Here is a 21,491-nt window from a genome sequence, read left to right as displayed (position 1 = left end):
AATATTCGGTTTTTAAGGTGTAGGCTACAGTAGAAAGTAGAAACGAAATATTTATTGAGAAATTTTAAAATGTTGCGTTTTAAATTTATTTCAGGGCAAATTTTTTTGCCTTGACCGACAAAGTTTTAAAACGCAAACATTTTTTTCACCGAGGAAGGTAGGAAAAGTACCACACATTCCAACTCGTACACTGAAGAACCGAAAGGATTTTCACACCATATAAACTTTGTCGACATACTGGTTTAAATCATAATAAATACAAGCAAAATTGTGAGAGATTGAGATTATACGCCAGTGATCACTGAACAAGGTAGAAAATTACCTGTCAGTCCTTTCCTGCTAATTAACTTACAAACTGTGGAGTTATCATACCATATACAGTTACACAGTTTGGAATCACATTGGGTTGGATACCAGTGAAATGCCGGTAATATTTTAAAAGCCTGTACGCTGGAAGTTTCCCTTTTTTCCGTGCTTTCAAAAGTGTATCAAATGTCGCACAGTCCGAAAGTTTTACGTGAATACCCGAAGAAGGTTCTTGTGTTGCGCAACCAAACACTTAAATCAAATGACAGAAGATGTTTATCGGTTGCTGTGGCTGGCACACAAAACAATTAGGTGTCATAAGACTTCTAAAACATTTAAGGACAGTCGATTAAAAATATACAACTAGTCGACTGCAAGTGTGAGATAATTTGAAACTCAGTTTGCGTTATATAAACTTTGGTTTCGTAACTATCTAGTACCTAATATAATTTGAAACATTTTTTTCCTGGAGCAGCTTCCCCCAGCTATTTAGTTTCAGAACATAGCGATAATTTTCGACAAGCAAACCATAAAGAATGCAAATCTCTTTGTTGCCCGTCCGGCGTAGCAGAATAAGAAACAACTATCAAAGACTCATTTAGCATCTGATATTATTTGTAAGGTAACCTGTAGTACAGAACACGAAAGAACCACAAGGCCTAAATCATTAGGACCAGACATATTTATACAGTCTTAAGTCAGCCAACAACACAATCTGCGTTAATTTACTCGGGATGAGAATTTACTTTACCTAATTCTTCGCAATACTAATTGGCCGTTGATCGTTTTACGTCATCACAATATCGTCATAATTCGTCTTATGATTTTAGTTTAGCGTTGGCTGTACTTCTGTTAATTTTTAAACAGTTTGTTTAATAAATGTCCAAAATCGAGATTATTGTGTTTTGCATTGCTGCAATATGCAGCAGCAGTGTCGTTTTGGGACAGGGTGAAATCTCTTCCGCAGACCCAGCTTTGCTGACCAACAAAGTTACAACCATAGTCAACGATCTGCTCAAGTACAACGAAATGCAGGTATATAGCATATAGGCCCCGTCATTTTCGATGTGGCAAAAAAGGCATTTATTAATATCTTTGAGGTGTTTCTAGTAAACTTACCTCGTTAATGTGCGTTTGGACAGAACAAAAAAATATCGCCCATCTTCGGGTTATTGAACTATTTTAGGATTGCAAGAAACATGCAAGTTAACGACCTTGCTTATAAGGGTTGGACTACATTTGTGTTGCTCCCCTTGTGCTGTTAATTGCAAGTCAAGCCATTTTTTGAAATAAGTATGTACGCAGTAATGTCTTTTCGATACTATAGCTTATAGCACGGGTGGCGATCCGAAACCAATTTCATTTGTTCGGCGTTTACTATCTCGAAATATAAATTTCCCACACAATTATTTAATTAAAATAATAAATTTCGGCCTAATTACCTGAAACATTACCGTCGTCGTTATATGACAGTAGCAACGTTGTTCGGTGCTCAATCGGGAGCAAAACTGTAACTTCCAGTGTCGAAGTAAAGATAAATTATTATTAAACAACTTAATATGCATGTTGTAGTTGATTGTAGACCTTACGAGTTGTAATTCGGTGGAAAATTGCCACTTGGGCGATATTTAGATGTCCAACAGACGTGTCTTATTGAGGAAAACTCTAAATTTACTAAATTATTAACTTATTAACAGTAACACACTAAACATTATTTTTAGAGCCATTTGGACTCTTTGTCCTACAGCGGGGTTCCTCTTGAAGCAGATGCTTTACTCACAGAAGTAAGTCCCACATAGTGAGTTTCATAAAAGGTTAACTTTTCCATTTCTTTTGGGGGCTTTCGTCCATTCATACTTGTGATTGTATGTACCTATTGAGCGCTCTAGTCTAGACTAGATCAACTAGTCTTGTTTTTTTTTATATTATCTAGTTTGTGAATGGGTAGAAAGGCTGAAAGCGTCTGAACGTGTTTCAATTTAACTTTTGTTATCAGATTTTTTATGCTTTTATATACGGTACCGGGGAAACTGGTAGCACTGTAATTTGTCATCCATTGTAAACATTTTATTGCAGTGCAGGTTCATTTTTGAATTTGGTGAAAATACGCTGTTAGCAAAAAAACAACAAGTGCCTGCTACCCACCTCTCGACTTTTTATGAGTCACTGAGTATAAATAGTACAAGGCACAAACAAAGGACCCCGGAAATCCCATCCAAAGGGTATTGTCTGAACGGCAAATTGTACAAAAGGGAAGCAATTGTTTTACTTTTGAGACTTACCTGCGAGGTATTCTTTGGCATCACGAGCGTGCTTTGACGAATATACACCTGTTTTCTTAGACACACCTTACAACATAATATTTCATTGTCAAGGATTGTAGAGTTTTCACAGTATTTTTACAAGTTAATATCAAATCTTGCCAATTAGCATGTAATTTTGTGTTCTGTCATTTAAGCCAGCACCGCAGGTGTGGATATTAGAGTAATAAGCGTTTCAATTAGTAAAGTAATGCCTGATAACATCGGACCGGAGTACTAGATATTTCATATTTCAAGGGCATTTGTAAAGTAAGGGGTGATGTAACTGATCTATTTTAAGTTTTAATACCCTTTTAGTTTTCCTGACATTTTCTGATTTAATCACAGTAACGTCATTTGCTAAAGATTCGGCGGCATTAATGTCGGACTAAAATAAATTATTGAATCTATATTACAGCTTTTCTGACAGTTGCATAGTTATGAAGTGCAACTGCCAAAAATCCCTATTACCATAAGATTTGTCCTGTAGCAACCGGTAATATTATACACAAATTATTATCGCAATGTTTCTATTCTTCGATTTTCATTTCGCGATTTCGTTTTGCCGCAGATGGCGGGCGTGATTTCGAACAAGTTTAAGTCTCGCGAAGATGCCGTGGTCGCATTACGAGACGCGGCGGTTGCTGCACACGGGGCTACAGACACCGAAACCTCGCAGTGCTGTCAGCTTCTCGACTCAGTGCTGACCAACGACACACGCTTCCTACAGCTGGTAGGTTCTTGGCTAACGCTTTAAATCAGGCTTGATGGGTTGTAAAGATTTTCTTTACTGTTACAATGCGGCATCCGGTGGGTACACAGCAGTTCAACCGACCAGCTAATGCAATCGCTTTTCAGACCAGTTTTATTTGTAATAAACAAGCCCGTTTTAAGTTAGAAAAGCGCTGACAGCGTTTGCTAAAACAAAAGTAAGTTAAGCAAATCTTATGTGAATAATAATCTGAGAATTGGACTTTATACTGTAACATTTAAAATCCTGTTGACGACATAAATGATATGTAATTCTTTCTTTATTGCACAGGTGTAAGACATACTAGCATCGGTTACCAGGGGTTAGGCGCAACACGTATAGTCATTTTTTTTACTCTTAACGCAAATATACAGTTCTGTTTCCAGTGTGTCTCTGAGCCTGTTTAGTGAAATGCTTTTAGCTTAAAGGCGTCCCTGCATCTTATTACACCCTCGAGAATGAACGTTTTGGAAACTTAAACTATATAAAGCCGTTTCGCTTTGTGCGAAATGACAACAGCTTTATAACGTACATTTTGTGTCGGAAGTAACACCTCTGCAACCTTAAACCTAAAAATAAGCTAAATGTGTTGTGTTCCTAGGGTTACCTTTTATCACGTCACGTTAAGATATAACTTAGTGATGTCACGCTTTGACGTAACTTTGCGACATCACGTTATGACGTAACTTTGTGACGTCACGCCTTAAAAAAAATTCATGACCCCTCCCCCTTAAAAACATCCTGGATCAGCGCCTGTCGGGTGCATTTCATTTTGGACTTCCAAATATTAATTAAGTCTTTCGTCAACTCTTCTGTGCAAGGTGTCATAATGTTCACCGCTAGGTTCTATTTTAATTTAGGCGCACAATTAACGCATATGTGTATTCACTGTTCAACCACTTTTAGGCTCTATCCCAACTCCATTACATACACAAAATGGCGTCAAATATCGAATTTTACTTGCCAGCAGGTGTCAACGACCCAGGTGTGCGAACGCCGGTCCGAGAGTGCGTGGAGCAACGCCACTCATCTGGCCAGCTCGTTTCTCAACAAGTGCGTCTCCAATCTTGCCACAGTCCCCGCCCTAAAGTGGCAGTACTACGGTAGCGAGCAAGGCATGACCACGCAGTTTCCGGCCAACAAGGCTATTGGAAGTTGCACCACCTACGACAACAGATACCGGTAAAAATACTTTTGACCCGCTTCGGCTCAAGTGTACAACTATAAGTTAGCGAAGCAAAACGGCAAAGCAGAATGTAAACAACAAAAGTAAAATTTTTCTAGGGTGGTTTCATTGGTCGCTTGGGTGATGGTACTTTTTCCTCTTGGGTATATATAGTTAATATAGCCATCTTTCGGGTTTATATGTGGATTAAAAAAGTATAAAAAAATATATTTGATTTGGAGAGAAATGGAAATATAGAGAAATATGTTCATGAAGGCCTACTTGAAATATTATTGTATAATTAAAAAGTATTCAACTTATCAAAGAAAACACTAATTAAAAATAAAACGGCTTTGCACTGAATATATCAAGATTCCATTTCACTTTCACATTTCTGGACCTAAATCAGCAGATTTATGAAATCGATTTGTTTTGTGAGGTAAATTTATGACGTCATTTTATATTTTTTTGCCTACTGTGGTCCACGTGGGGCGAAAAAATTTTTTATGGTTCCGCGGTAAAAATGTTGAACCCCTAGACTAGAGGAGCAACATAAATTAAAAAGTGACCCTTTATAAGAAAAAACAGTGTTGAAGTTTTGTTGTACATGTAGGCCGTGGTACATCGAAGCAAACGTTCCTCGGCCCAAGCAGATTGCAATCGTGATCGACACAAGCGGGTCAATGTCCAGCACTTACAACGGGGTCAGTTATATGACGCTTGCCAAGGAGGCGGCAAAGACCATCATAGCAACACTCAATCCATCCGACCAGGTATGTATATGAACAAACAGTAAAAACATCTATGCAGTGGCTGTCAAACTGATGAAAAGTAAGGGTTCCGGGCAACGCCTTGAAAACTTGCTGAATGATGGAATTTTATATTACCCATCCCTCGTAGATTTATATTAAAACTTGTTGACGTAGTTGTGTGAGTTATAAAGTGAATGTTAGAATATTTAGTGCACCGTGTTTTTTACTTTTTCTTTTTTCTAATTGGACGGGGTTGCTCATCACTTTGAGAGTCACTTCATAGAGATTTGTTAAAGTTGTAAGCAAAATTAATTCCCAGATGCCGCTAATGTAGCTAAGCGTTTAAGAAAAATATCGACCTAATACTGTTTTATCTATACTTGAGTTTACGACAAAAATATGAGCAGTTTACGGCAAAAAATGAGTACTGCGCGAATATGCGCATGCCTTACGGAAGAAGTTGAAAAGTCAATGAACAAATATCCCTTATGTAAGACTTTTAAGTAAGTCGAAGATTTATAACCCTGTTCGTGTAATGTTAACGTCATCGATAGGAGCTTTAAACCACAAGTTACTGCAAGTGTATGCTCATTTTTCTTGATTAGTGGGCATAAGAAGAGTAGTTTCTTACCGACACAGTTTAGCCTATTAGTAAACTTTAAGTTTTTTCCTTTTAGTTTGTGGTGATCGGTTTCTCTACCGACGTTGAGGTCTTCACATCAAGTGCTGTCCCGAACAGCATTTGTTATTCCAACACCTTCGCGACCGCGACACCTTACAACACCAAAAAGTTCAACTCATTCGTGGACACATTCACACCCGGCGGTAACTTATCCAAAAAAACATTAAACCTATAGGCCACGGGATATCAACCCTGTATATATATATATATATCTGTTCCAGGTATCACAATAAAATACCAAGTATCCTACATGTATATTTTAAGACTATAGTAGCAAATTTTAATTTTTTAATTATTAAAATTTTAATTTTAAGATTAAAGTATAAAACCGAACATGGGCTTTAAACTAATACGATAAGCGTTTTAAATACTAATCGAATATTAAGATACGCAAAGTTAACTTTCAAGTCTCTCTGTATTTTAGTTTATTAATTTGGAAAATTCGTTTATTAATTTGGAACACTTTAGTTATTCCGACTTTTGTAAGGGCCACGACGTCTTTAGCTTTAAAACACGCAATCGCCCCCTGTTTTACATCAAGGTTCCACAAATTACGGGCTCGCGCTTGGCAAGGCTTTTGACTTCTTTGACAATCTGGACACTTCGTCGCAATTCACGTGTAAGTAAAATACGTTGGTTGAGTGAAATTTGCAAAAAAATGCTTCTTTTGTTGTTGGTGAGTGAACGTTTCAGTCGGTAAGCGGCAATTCAGCAAACTATATCACTACCATCCGTTGCTCGTTATTCGGTAAAATCTCATGAAGTTAATTTCGTGATTGGTCTGATCAAAAGTTATCTAAAGTTTATTTACTAGCAAAAAAGTAACCTGATTAACCTGATCGCTAAATCCTTTATAATACAAGACTGATTTTACAAAACCTAATTATTTCATAAAAAAGGTTCGCCGTATATTTTTTTAATCGCGCGCTTTTACTATTTGCTTGTTAAATGGGATTTGGCCCTTTTCGATACTTAAACCATTTTTCTTCGGTTACAGCTGACAGGGCGATCCTGTTTATGTCTGACGGTGAACCTACCGACAGCAGCACAAGTATTTTGTCCACACTGACCTCGAGGAACGCAGCGGTTAACAACAGTGTGATAGTGATGACTTACGGAATGGGGGGAAGTCTGGGTAAGTTAAAGTGGAACATGTCAGGAAAATTTGTGAGATAGCTTTATTTCTAAGTTAATAAACAAATACAAATCGTCCACCTGTGTTTATGCGGGAATAAATTAGTTAGAATAAGAATCACAGCTAAAAGGCATAATCATGTTATCTTCAAAAGCTTATCACGATCGTTATACACACTATAGGAGGAAAATACAACTTGCACTTCACGCTTTAAAACTCAACCTTTAAACATATAAAACCAATTTAATCATGTGGTATTTAAACGTTTTAACAAAACAAGTGATACTGTAAATAGTTTTAGTCACAAATTTAGTCAGCATATTTTTACAACAAAAATAGTGTTTATCAAATTATTTTATCTTTGCATAATGACCCGACATGCATGCCTTACAGAGTTCACCGTGCTTCAGAACATGGCAACTGCAACTACCGTGCAGGTAGGGCCTGACACAAAGGTGAGACTGGATTACTGCTGGTTTCAACCTCGAAAATGTATATAAATTAAAAACATGCAACGCTGCACGACAAGTGTTTGGCCTTAACTTTATTTAACCACTAAGTGTAAAGCGTGTTTCCGAAATTGTTGCCAATGCTTGCAAGTTTAACTGATTTCAGCAACGTTGGCAAGCTAATTTATGTTGGTTGAGCTTAATAACTTTCGTCGAATATACTATATACAATGCTGCAGTAGTAAAACAAAATACGTTATGCAACTGCTTGTTTATTAAAAAAAAACAGCTCCACTGGCAGTTATATTTTTTCACCAATTAACGTTTTGAAAATTTCGTTCGACTTCATTCACCCTGAAGAAGGCGAAATATATGTTTGCCCAAACGTTGGAAAAGAAATATAGATGCCAGAGGAGCTGATTTTTAATAATATAACGCTTGGTAAAAACGGCTACATATTCTGCAGGTTTATGTTGAACAGGCTTCATTACCCGAACTAAAAAAGGCATCGGATAATTAAAAATAACCCTCTTTAAAAAAGCGGAGCTGGATGTATTGTAAGCCTATGTTTAGTATATAGTTAGCCATAAACTACGCCCAAACAAGTTTTTTTTACAGCAAGGAATTTTTACCAAAGTCACTACGCCGTCCAACTTGCGAAACGAAATGGCATCTTACTACAACTTCTTTTCGATTCGAGGCAGCGTCATAACTTCGCCTATTTGGACTGTTCCCTATCTAGACGCCTGGGGTTTAGGTAAGTTAAGCCTTCTACGGAAAATTGCTCTACCCTTATTCACAAATGGCCATGTAAAAGCGTGTGGGGGCATCAGCTGAGTACTTGTAACAACAGCTTTACTGTTAATATCAGTCTAATACTGGTAATACTTTACGAAGATTCTTAGCGGTTTGCCTTTTTTTCGCTTGTGCTCAAGTTAATGACGTCATACCACGCCAAATAGAAACTCCAATCATTTCGTCAAGTCAGAAAAATCTATGCCTAGCGGTGGCACTGAAAAACTGAAAAATATACCTAACCTGGGGAATAATAAATAATGGTTTATAATAATTGCTCAATTTATTTAAAAGTTTCTAAGAACTTTTCATTCTGGATGGGTTTATATATATTTTTTTGAATACAATTTTAGGAGAAAAATGAAATCATGGGACATTACTAAGCTTTAGGGTTTAAGATTTTCTAATTAATATACGTTATAATATAGTGGTTTTTGTTTTATCATAGGTCTCATGATCACTGCCGCGCTTCCTGTATACGTGAGCGGCAGTCTGGCTGGCGTGGCTGCTGTCGACATCACCATAGAGGAGCTACTGGCCGAGTCCAGCTTCTTCAAACCAACAGAGCTCACGTATGCTTTCGTCATCAACCAAGCAGGTGAATCCAAGGGATTCAAACTTTCATTTGATCTAAGCGAAAAGCTTTAGAACAGTATTAAAAACCTGCCGTTAACTACTATACTTAGGTGGAATTATCTTATCAGAAAGTTCTAGGTTCTTCTGTGCCCTATAAAATTTCATAAATTAATAAAAGAGACATATAGGGATAGTTTAAAACAGGGCTGCGGAGTCGGGTAAGATAGAGTCGAACTCCCGAGTCTCGAGTTCGATTCCAGCCAAATGTGCGATTTCGTCGAGTCCCGACTCCGGCTCCGACTCTACAGCATGTAGATCGCCTATTGACGTAACCAAAATAAGGTAGATATTCAGCAATCCGCTCATTGCGCTTTCATATAGTTCATTTACCCACATTGCATGGTTGGAGAACTTCCACATTTACCTTTCTCGTCAAGAGAATTATACAAGTGTACAGAAGGCATTTTTACATATTTGTCAACCGGCTTTGTCGGGAATCGAACTGACGCCCTCACGACTTTCAGGTCTCGTGATCAACCACCCGCTCTTCCCGACCATCACGGACACCGACCCACTCTTCGTGGAGGCGACTGCATTCGAGCGCGATTCCGAGTTCCTTTCTGTCTTCGACTCGATGAAGAGGTAAGGTTACGCGTCGCCGCAAATTGTTTTCGATTTGCATGATTAAAAACAGCTAACAATAAAACAAAAACATATGTTGACAGGATTTATTTTAGGTTCTAAGATGGGGTAAATTTCAGGAGCGTGAAGCGAATTTCAGTTTAAAAGCAGTCATAGGTGTTTTTGCTTTGGACAGCATTTTTAAATCTGCAGTTGATCCTTAGATTCATAACACAACGGTTTAGCTTGATAATAAATTGCCTTATCAACACCACTGTACTTGTTCGCTGAAGGTGCTGAATAATGCTCCAACTATAGAAACTCAGAATGATAACAATTGCGTCCCACCTTTTATAAGTGAAATTGTTTCTCTGTCACATTAACTGAAGATGATACGAGCTCGTATCGAAACGCCTTAATAATCAAGATGATCTCGATCTACTTCACCTTTTAGCCTATTTTAGTTTAATTGCCAAGCAATCGCAAGATAACGTTGGCCGTTTCCTTCATTAGTTCTGCTGAGAGCTTCATATAGGTTAACATTAATTACGCCGAGCAGCAAACTTTGGCAATATTCTGACACTTTGCAGTCCATCAGGACGTGAATAAGCAAAATGCTTGATTTATGAATTTTCTAGGTTTAGGTCATTAAAGAGTCTGTATTGCTTTTTAGTCCTAAATATAGGTAAATGAAATCCACGAAAGCTATGAGATAAATTAAGTCTATGTTTGTCAGACGTTGCTCTTCGTAGATTTGCATCTGATTATTCACTTTTTTATCAGTAGTTCAAATCAGAGCTGCGGAGTCGGTTAAAATAACCAAGTCCGACTCCCGAGTCCGACTCCGGCCAAAGAAATAAGCCGACTCCAGAATTCCGTGTCCGACTCCGGTCAAATGTGAGATTATTTCGAGTCCCGAGTTCGGCCCACACTCTACAGCCTGTATTTCGATAATTTACGTAACTCAAGTAACGTTTATATTCAGAAATACACTTATAGGGATGTCATATAATTCATTCACTCACAATACATGGTTGGAACATCTTCCACCATATGTTATTCCACTTTGACAATTTTCCAGTTGGCGGCCATCAGCTTTGAAATTTGTTACTGCGCATGTCGGACTCGGGAATCGGGTAGTTTTACGAGTCCCGAGGCCGACTCCAGCAAAACAAACCGACTCCTCGAGTCCCGAGTCCGACTCCGACTCCGCAGCCCTGGTTTAAATCACTTAGTAATATAAATATAGAGTGGAAGAGTCAATTAGTGAATGTAAACGTGTGATACAATTTGCTAGCTTTATATGGATGGTGTAGTATGGAACATATTAGGCTAATTATAAAACTGAAAAACCATAAACCATCTTTCGCGGCGACCCAAATAATAAGAGTAGGTATAACAGCGAAGATGAAAGACACACACAAACATATGTGTTTAATAACATCTGTGATCTAGCCCCTCGGAAGTTGCTTTATGACCAACGATTACGGCTTCCGTATCAATAGTACACCGAAAAGCCATCGCAGACTCGCCGAATCTGTCGATCTATGATGCAAGCAGAGCAAGCCAGAAAAACAACTGGCCTGCAGAGAGGTTCGAACTCACGACCTCCGGTCAAGCCGGGACCGTCGCTCTACCAACTGAGCTATGCAGGCTCAGAGAGGAGCGAGTCGAGAAACAACCATACATATAACAGCGAAGCTTTGGCAACCCAATTATCTCAACTCAAATTTGTGTAAACGGAAGAGTCCTAATCGGTCGTGCACGTATTTTTATTTAAAGAATATCTTGTTTTCTCTACTGTATTGCTCGAAAACCAAACCAGCCATGTGTTTGTTCGATTTGACAGATGTTTGCTTGGTTTTGCTGTGCTTAATCGTTGTTTTTTTAATACAAAAGCGGCGGTTCGGGGAACAAGTCTTTTACGGCCACACGCATCCTTCCCCAGGGCGACAGTAAGATGTACGGCGTACGACAAGTTTCAGTTGCATCTACCTACTACTGGAAACAGGTGCGATGCATTTTAAACAGTCCTTAAAGTTAAACTGTTTACACAAAAAAATCCTTTGTTGGATTGTTAATGTATCGAGCGCCCTAAGACAAAATACCATGATTTTTGGGTGCCACCCTTAAAACAGAATTCGGGAGTTTTGCAACATTCGGGAGTTTTTGAGTTATGTCTGTCGGGCATGAGTTATTTTGCATTAAAAGAACAAATATTTTTTTATTTGTTTTTAAATATTTTCGCGTTCACATTCCCATTATTACAAACATTAATTTTATGGCAAAGGTTACTAAGTCCTTTAGTTTTTTTTCTTCTCCCATTGCAAGAAGGTGGTTACTCCACAATTGTTTTGTAAATACCTAACAAATTGCATCGGAAAGCTAAAAAAATGAAATTTACCCTTGTTTAAATTCGTCTTCAAGTTTTCAAAGAAAAAAACTATGATTCTGCTAATAATCTTAAGCCGCTCGCAACTGGACAAAAACCTACTTTAGACCATGTCTATACGTTTCTTTACCAGTCAACACATTTTAGATCCCAGACACGACATTCTCGCTATGTCTGGTGCTGGCTGATTCCGACACTCAGGCGGTCCTAGGATCACAAGGATCGCTCTTAAACGGCCAGTTCCTTTATCACCGACTCGACTTGGTACCGCCGCCTACTCCTTGCAACCAGGCCGGAAACTACGCTGACAAGGGTAGGTAATAGAGAAGCCGGTACTTGACCAATTATTTCAATACTTGGGCCCGATATTTTTGACGAAAACGCATTGAGATCCAATCTGATTTTAAATCTTTTTTTTTTACCTAAAAAATTAAAATTTTGACAAATTTTGACTTATTAGAAATACATTAGTTTAAACATCGCATCGTTGTTTGAAGTACTGCATTATTGTCTTGGTGGTGTCAACCACATGTTTTTGATGTTTTACTTACTACCAATCGAACACAAATCAGTTATTTTTTCAGGTTAACTATTTTTGTTTTAATAAAATTTTCACTGAACGAAAATTTTAAAAAGATGGCTATAGTTTTTGAAGTTTGTAAACGATTTATGTGCATATTTAATCGATTTTAACTTGAAATAATTTTGACAAATTTTGACCTAACGCGTAAATGTTGACAAACTTGAAAATAATCGCCCTATATAATAATTACTAATCCCGAAATGGAAAATCAATCACATTGAAACACTAAAATATATTATTTTGATCTTCATTGATTAATTCGCTATCCGATCGGCATAGATGCAATCCTAGTTTAGCAGGAGTCTTGATTTCGTCAAGTGGTATCGGTTATCGGTTTCTTTCCGATATTATCGGACAACCCTGGTATAGGCAACATTCCTTTCGAACGAATTGTTATATACGCAATATAGTTTAACTCCTTGGGTGTTCAATGGTAATTCACAAATGAACATAGTTCCGAAACAAGATGTTAAACTTGTTGGAAAACCAAAATTACGTCAATATACCACGCCATGTGCTCTGTATTGAAGTTTTATCGTGATAGATCAAAGTTCGGTGGCTCTCGCAGCGAGATCGTTCACGGACCCAGAGTTGTATCTTTCCTCGACCGAGACCGCTTCGAGCGTTCAAACAATAGAGAATTATATGGAAGGAAGTAGCACGACTTCGCCGAACATTAAGGTAAATGTGTTAATTATTCGCTCTTTTCTGTTTCTTTTTAAAATGAGGTTGTTAATTTAAATAGTTTAATACTTTATCTTTAAATCTTGTAACTTGTCTTGGACTTCGGTAAGTAAAGACTTGGTTTGACCTAATTAAAATGTTTACTGAAAATATTTTAGTCAAAAAATGTTACCCTGCATTTTTTTGTTTGTGACATTTATTGCTTGAAACTAAAATAAGTTTATCTTTAAAATTTTGATGGTAATGACGTGACTTGCACTTGACCGTTTAAGGTTTTTTTCAAAAAACTTGACCGAAATTTAAGCAATTCCAAACTGACTTGTTTGCAAAGCATATAAACACATATTTAACAACGCGTCCTTTCGGCAGTCAAGCGTGAAGAACATGGTGGTGGCCACATACAAGGCCGATTCCCTCTGGCTTCCTTCACTCAGCAACGACCTGAACAAGAACGTATTCTGGCGCTACGTAGCTTCCAGCGACGGCATCTTCCGCAACTTTCCAGGCACCCAGATGCCCAGCAACTACGACCCGGTGGTCAGGGGTTGGTCAGTAGAGTTCATATAGCTTTCGTGCCGGTTGTGGTGGTTGCTAACTGGAATGCCCTTTCTTACTGCTTTTTTGGATTTTTTTATTCCTACACTTTTGGTCACAAACGACTGGTGGTAGTTGAATAAACAACCCTATGGTTTGACAATCTGTTATGTTTACTACAGTTTTTGAATAGCGATTTATATTGCCCCGAATTTTTGCATTGAGAAATAATTATCTGAAAACAATTTTCGGAAATCGTGTGATATTGTAGCACAGCTTGATGTTGGTTAAATACAACCGTAACGTTTTTATAAAAATACACCTTTCCTATTTACTGTTTTTACAGTATAAAGCTACCAACTCTGGAGACTATAGGTTTCCACACAATGTTTCTGAGATATCATTGTTAAAGTTTATGTTTTTTAAATGCAAAGCCTATACGTGTAAATGTAAAAGCCTATATGTTCCTCATGTAAAGCCTAGACGTGTATCACATACAGTCATACACTCATTCGGTTGCCTAGTTTGGATACATGTTTCATTTCAAAATCTACCTTATCTTGCTTTCTAATGTGCTGTTAACTTTTTACTCCATTCACAAATACATTATGCGACCGACCATTGTCTTACGTCATCAGGTACCAGCACGCGGAAGCGAACCGCGGCACCTACGTCATCACCCCACCGTACAGTGACGCGGCGAGCGGAATAAGCATCGTGACCATGGCAGGAGCACTGTATGAGGGAAAGTACGTGCGAAAAGCTAGGGGCTAAAATACTTTTTTATAGAAACTAATGCAGTGGTTCGTACACTGCGGGTAGTATTTCGTTGGCGATATTTATACCATGTTAGGTGGAAATTCTGAATAATAGGATATGACATAATTATGTAATACAACAGGAAATTATATAGGTGTGATTGAGACTCTCAATGTTGTACCTTATTGTTGAGTTATTTGTTGTTGTTTTTTTGGTTGTTTTTAAATGCATATATACGAAAATAAATTGTTCTTTGTACCAAAAAAAATGGGATTTTTGTCAAACCATGTGGAAATTTTGAATAATAAGATATGGTACTGTATATGCAATAATAGTAAATTAAATAGGCGTGATTGATAGCAAAATGCAGACTTCTAATTGTGGTAAGAGATTTTTAATTTTTATGTTTTTTTTATTGCTTTTAAATGCATCTATACAACAGTAAATAGGTTGTTGTTTGTTACAAAAAATCTGGGCCGCCAAAACTGATTTGGTTCTTTTCACAGTTAACAACAATATGAACTTTAAATATCCACAGCAAACATAGTTAAACAAAATTACTATTTTTGTCCAACCAGGAGCAGTCACAACCCGGCAACTGACAACTTAGTGGGAGCGATGGGAATCGACTTCGTTCTCTCTGCATTCCAAGAAATAGTCAACGAGCTTTACCCGTTTTGCAACTCGTCGGATAGCAGATACAAGTGAGCATAGATAACTATGAAACAAGGTTTTTGAGGAATAACGAACTAATAACATGGTAAACCGAAAGCCATCGCAGACTCACCTAATCTGTTGATCTATGATGCAAGCAGAGCAGACTAGAAAAACATCTAGCCTGCAGTGAGGTTCGAACTCACGACCTCCGGTCAACATTCACACATATGTGTGTTACTAACTGAGATCAACGCCGTAGTCTTTAGTCAAAAAGCAGCTTCGAAGGGCTAGATCTCAGTTATTAACACACATAGGTGTGAATGTTTCATTGAATAATAACATGGTTTAATAGTTTTTTAAGGCAGTCGCAACAAAATTAAATCGTTCTCGGATTGTCACCTACCCTAGTATCGGCAAAATTTCAAAAACAATGCTTGGCATCGGGTATCGTCTTCGATGCCATACATTTGGACATCCCAGGCGTTCATCAAAGCCGGCAACTAAAACGTGAAAAAACGCTGAAGTGTTCCCAAACAAACTCTTTTGTGCGGAAAAGACCGTTGCAGTTATTAATTCGGAGGCTGGCCTATATTCCGTCCAGCGTTTTAATCGCTAAAGCACTCTCAAACAAAACTGTCATATTGTGCCTAACCACGCCAGGTGTCTGGTGATCGACCAATCTGGATTTGTGATCATGGCTCCTCAGTTCGCCTCCGACCCCTCCCAAGTCTTCGACAAGCATATCGCCGACTTGGAGCCGGCAGTTGCAAGCGTCCTCATTTCGTCCAACGTCCTTCAGGCAAAGTACTGCTCCGACATCAAGACAGCGCTTGTACAAAAGACCTACCTGGTAAGTGGCCCGCTTTTGCTTGTCTGTTTGTAGACTGGATATTTGGAAAAAAGAAAGTTCCGTCAACTTTAGATTTTCTACGTTTTTTAGATTTAAACTAAAAGTGAAGACTTTTAATTTTGGTGTTATTTTAGGTATGATCAAAATCTTGCTCAAAGCAGATTCAAACTATAGTTACGTTTAATGACTTGACTTAAGTGCACGTGAGTCAATGTTTTCAAAGGCTTGACTTGACTTAAGAATTTGCCAAAAATAACTTAACATAACTTTAGTCTTTTGGCAAAAAACTCATCTAGACTTAAATCATGGTGCCAAATGACTTTGAAGTGTTTTCATTAAAATTTTTATAAAATTGAGTTAATTAACCCAACTTCTATATGTAAAAGAATTTGCTTGCTATACGTTACGTTTTTGTAACAATCAGTTGAGATAATGCTTATTATTGGACAGATACCAAACCTAATAGTTATTTATTTAATGTCAGTGACTTGACTTAAAATTAATTTGCTTCAATAATGACTTGGGGGGGAGTTCGACTTGACCGGGACAAAACTGATTTTAAAATGACTTGTTTACAAACACTGTGGAAAAGTCACCAAGTTAAAAAAACACTAGAAACGAAACAGACTCTATTCTTGACAATCGTGGTCAAACCTGTCGATCTTCACTTCAACTCTTACATTTCCTCTTTTCAGTTCCCAAGCGACCAAACGCGCTACGTGGATCGCACCGCTGGATCCGGCACCAGCTGCCAGTACTTCCAACTTATACCAGTCGCTTCGACCAACGCCTATCTCGTCATGGTCGACACTTCAACGTTGGAGACGTGCACAAGCTTGACCACAACTTGTGATTGCTCTACCTCGAGCAGTTCCGACGTGAGTATTTGGGGAAAACTGTCAGTTGCATCACAACGTTCATGTTAAAGGTGTATTCAAATCCCAAGCGTGAAATAACATTACTGCCGCCTTTTGATTAAAAGAAATACATGAATGCGAATAGCGTTTGGTGGCAAGTTATTTGATTAGGATTAAAGTATATGAACCGGTACTAATCTTTAACAACATAAAATCAGTTGAAAAAAAAACCTAATCCATATTATATAAACAAGATGCTAATGGTGATCTTTTATTTACTTTTGTGACGAACTGTAAATGGATGGTGGATACCTTGTTTATCCGGAACTGATTTTTTGGTATTAAAACCAGCAAAACAGTGTTAATTCTATGCATTGTTTATTAACTATTTAAGCTGAGTCATTTTTTTTAGTTTTGCTAGTTGCCAATTTCATACAAAATAAGTCACCCTCAAACTAAAACAAAGGCCCTGAAAATTAATACGCAAATACAATAATTAGAACAGTTAATTAAAAAGTCGCACGGGACAACGATAATGGTTTAATTAGAACACCGGATTGGTGCATGAATGTTCTAATCAGTGGTACACTATCTTGTAACCGTTCAATGCCACTCCGCTATGGTTTATCTACGTTATTATTTAGTTATAGTTTAGATTCCTGTTTTACCCCTGTAGACCCCTTCGTGCAGCAGTTCTACGTCGACATCTTGCACCTGCCCTTGCACTTCCTACAACGACGCCTACTTTCCCTGCACTAACACCTACGCGTTTACCAGGTAAACTTCTTCACTCGTCAAATCGAAGTATAACTCTGTTTTAAATTAAAAGAAGTAAATTTATTTTATCTCAGTCTGTAATGAATTTTTTGGAGTTTTATTTCGGTAATTTGTCAATTGTTGCGTTATCTTTATTCTTTTAATTGGACAGCAAATGGTAACCAAGCGCAATTGCAAAAGTTTTTTTCAAGGCAACCAAAAAATATTCCATAAACGGTAATTTTAGTAAAACGAATTCGGAGTGATCTCTAAAAGTTGTGCGATTTTGTTTCGCGGTGAAATTGAGGAATACAAGGACTGCCTACCTTAAACGTAACTTTTTATTTTTCATTTTTAGCACAAGTCCATACCCATGCACTCCACAGATTGCTGATTTGACGAGGGTCGGAACATCAGTTGTCAATTTATCGTCCCTCGAATATTGCTACAATACCTCGTTCTACCCGATCGGAGGTATTCTTTCATAATTAATAGCAATTTATTCGTTTTCTTTTACGTCCTCTCTCTCTCTCTCTCTCTCTCTCTCTCTCTCTCTCTCTCTCTCTCTCTTTCTCTCTCTCTCTCTCTCTCTCTCTCTCTCTCTCTCTCTCTCTCTCTCTCTCTCTCTCTCTCTCTCTCTCTCTCTCTCTCTCTCTCTCTCTCTCTCTCTCTCTCTCTCTCTCTCTCTCTCTCTCTCTCTCTCTCTCTCTTTCTCTCTTTCTCCACCGGTTTCTTCTTTCTTTTCTCCTCTCGCGTTGTCTCTCTTTCTCTCTTTCTCTTGCTCTCTCACTTTCCCTCGCTTTCTCTCACTCTGTCTCTCTCTTTTTCTTTATCGATCGCTCTGAGATTACATTAATCTTGTTTGCATGGACGTTTTTAAATACGACTGAAATTTTGCCTCTTAAAATGTTTACTTAAATATAAAATATTCGCATACCTTGCTGTGTGCACTTTTATATTTTTTTCACAATTTTAAATAATATGCTTATTAAAAATACTAAAAGAGAAGGTAAATATTTACGCAGGAGTCAAATCCCATTTTAAGGTGGTTCAAAGAGTATAATGTTCTGCGATGTATTAGCCTCTGATGTATAAGACATGTAGCATTACAAATGTCCTGAGGATCGCTAGTTTTAAGGTTACGGATCTTTATCATTTAAGGCAGTGCTTGCCAACCAGTGGGACCCACCAATGGGTCGCGAAGCACTTCTGAATGTTACAGTTTTCTATTAGATGGGGAAATTATTTCTTTATTTACGTAACATTTATGCAACAATGTAACAAATACGTAAGAATCCAATATGCAAGCTCAAGTTTCGCATTAATTGTAAATTGCATGTGTATACATTGTTTCTTTTCTCATTAATGTGTTTTGCATTCGCTCGGTCATATCTCATTGTGGGTCGGACAATAAAACTTGCATTAAAAGGTCGCGAACTGAAAAAGGTTAGGAAGCACTGATTTAATATATTCTCTAAATTCACTGAGACTCGAGTAACGTGTTTTAATGTTTAGTTGCAGGCACCAGCGATGAGGAAAGTGGATTAAGCGTAGGGGCAATCATCGGCATATGTGTCGGCTGCGTTGTCGGAGTTGCTGGTCTCGGTAGTTTTATTTCTTATCAACAGACGAAGAAGAAACGCCGCCAAAGAAATGCGCCAAGAATATCCGGAAGAGCAGTAAGTCTTCTTATGTTTTAAATTTGATATTCTATATTTTACTTTTCAACTTCTATTATTGGCATTTTTACGTGTTTTCGTTTTGTACAGAAACTGATGATGCCTTATAAAATATCTATTTCTGTTAAAATTTAAGTGATTTTTGATTGAATGTTTTACCTGTTTTTGTAAACAGTTTAAGATTATCTGATCCAAAAACAAGAATCTTTCTTTTACATTGTATTGTCTGCGGGAGATTCCTTACTACCTAAAGTGTTTCAGCTTGTCTCCTACCAACTGTGATGCTGTTCTTGTATTGAGCTGTGATTGCTAAACCGGCAAATCAGTTTCTCTATAGTCACGATGAACGCCTGTTTAGAAGCAGGAATTTTTCCGCAACTCTGCAGACGCATTCATGTTTAAAAATTTGGAAATTAAAAATATGGTTGATTTGTTAGATAACTAAGCGCTTTGCTTCTTTTTAGACTGCACCTCCGACTGTCCACCAAAATACAAACACCACTAGTCAGCAGGTAAAAATAAAAAAACAAAAGTTTGGTAAACGCAACTAAAATACTTTTAATAGTTGTAAAAAAAATAGAAGCAGTATTTTTAAGAGCAAATATTTTTATTATTAACAATTTAAGCGATCTTATTTTGTTTTCAGACTGCACCTGAAACTGTCTACCAAAATACACACGTTTATGACCAGGTAAAAAGTTTACGCACCTAAACGCGTCTAATGCACTGTATTTTTATAATGCGAATATATCAACACGTAAAAAACGATATTACTTAATAGTGTGATTTATCTAATCTGGCGTGAAGTATATAAAATTTAAGAAACGGTAATGCACTGTGAATAAAAGTTAACCGAAAATATATAGGTTTACCTGTTTTAGGGTTATAGTCCTAAGTATTTATATTTCGACCTAATGTTTTGTTATGTTTGTAAAGCTATTTATATCCGACAAATCCCTTTATAACCTTTTTTCAATATTACAATTTATAATAAACTATATGATTGCGTTAATCAACCTGTGGTATGCTGTTTACATAAAGGTAAATCCTGTGGCATATACCAAGTTTACATTTTAATTTTTTTTTACAGCCCCCGCCAGCAAATCCTTACTACCAGCATCCCCCTCCCCCCGATACAACCCTTCCACCTCCGCCATATCACATGTACGCTAAATAGGAGGAGTGTTTTTATTGTTCTTATAAAGTTATAAAAGCACGTGTTTTTAATTTAACATTTGCAACGCCTTGTATACTTCGTTGATGAGCATCTTTATTTTTTACATATTTGTCAACATTAGATTTACATATTTGTCAACATTAGATTATATTAGTTTATTTTATGCAAATTTTGTACAGAAACAAGAACTATATTTTTTTTTTTTGCAACTTATACTGTACGTTTTCTGGTCTAATCTATATGCGTCTCTATACTGACTGGTACCAAACAGCTGTTTTTGTTTTTTTTGTGCAACTGTGATTTGCATTTTTTGGTTAGTCATGGTGATTAGTGTCTCTTGTTTTCGTATTTATAAATACATTTCTTTATAGTGACATGGGGTTAGGTTTTTGCAGTCGTTGCAATGGTAAGAGATGGAAAAGCAGCAATATAGGCTCGGCATATTGCAGATTATAACCAGGGCTGCGAAGTCTGAGTTGGTACTAAGGACTCGGGACTCAACGGAGTCAGTTTATTTTGCTTGAGTCCGACTCAGTACTCGGGTAAGACACGTGCACAAGCGCAGTACCTAATTAGGAACCTATAAGGTCACAAGCTGTAAATCAGTAGTTCTCAACCTTTTTATCTTACGGACCGGTAAAATTTCAAAACAAAGTTTGCGGACCGGTAAACCTTAAAAAATCATATTCAACCCAAAATACAAATATGACAAAAGTATGCAACTTAAAAGCAAAGAATGTAAACTTCCATTCAATATGCAATTTGCTACTGTTTATTTGATATCTTACGTGGTATACGTGGTTCTAATAAAGTTTTTCACTTACAACTGGGCCTAAAATTTAAAACTTCGGGCTGTAACCTATACTTTTAAACAATCGGGTACAGCACAGCACTTGCAGCGTTGTGACGTACGATAAAGTCCAAAGTAGACCATTAACTATATGTTACGTCACAATGTTGCAAATTACGAAGCTGGTTAAGTTCTAAATTTGATGGACAAGCCTTCAACATCTTGCATTTTGTAGTTGAGA

General features: G+C 37.4%; 1 protein-coding gene across 4 annotated transcripts; it reads left to right on the top strand.

Moving 5' to 3' along the window:
- Positions 1–1,120: 1,120 nt before the first annotated feature.
- Positions 1,121–21,490, top strand: LOC146166819 (VWFA and cache domain-containing protein 1-like). 4 transcript variants are annotated; one of them, XM_083390982.1, is made up of 26 exons: positions 1,121–1,341; positions 2,028–2,090; positions 3,178–3,339; positions 4,328–4,539; positions 5,136–5,295; positions 5,952–6,099; positions 6,498–6,575; positions 6,954–7,091; positions 7,485–7,546; positions 8,159–8,297; positions 8,784–8,933; positions 9,436–9,553; positions 11,432–11,543; positions 12,072–12,237; positions 13,052–13,188; positions 13,561–13,739; positions 14,364–14,474; positions 15,063–15,188; positions 15,802–15,991; positions 16,687–16,869; positions 17,525–17,625; positions 17,963–18,078; positions 19,120–19,283; positions 19,748–19,795; positions 19,930–19,974; positions 20,374–21,490. In XM_083390982.1, the coding sequence occupies exons 1-26, from the start codon at positions 1,186–1,188 to the stop codon at positions 20,458–20,460; spliced, it is 3,351 nt and encodes a 1,116-aa protein (XP_083247108.1). In that variant the 5' UTR covers positions 1,121–1,185; the 3' UTR covers positions 20,461–21,490. The 4 variants fall into 4 exon arrangements, with proteins under 4 accessions (XP_083247108.1, XP_083247110.1, XP_083247109.1 ...); XM_083390984.1 differs by having other exon boundaries at positions 4,325–4,539; positions 7,485–7,528; XM_083390983.1 differs by having other exon boundaries at positions 4,325–4,539; positions 19,126–19,283.
- The last annotated feature ends 1 nt before the right edge of the window (position 21,491 follows it).

The sequence above is a fragment of the Ascidiella aspersa genome, chromosome 1 (genome assembly GCF_963924565.1).
Source record: "Ascidiella aspersa chromosome 1, kaAscAspe10.2, whole genome shotgun sequence".
Classification (NCBI taxonomy): Eukaryota; Metazoa; Chordata; class Ascidiacea; order Phlebobranchia; family Ascidiidae; genus Ascidiella; species Ascidiella aspersa.
This window is presented reverse-complemented; position numbering and strand designations above follow the sequence as displayed.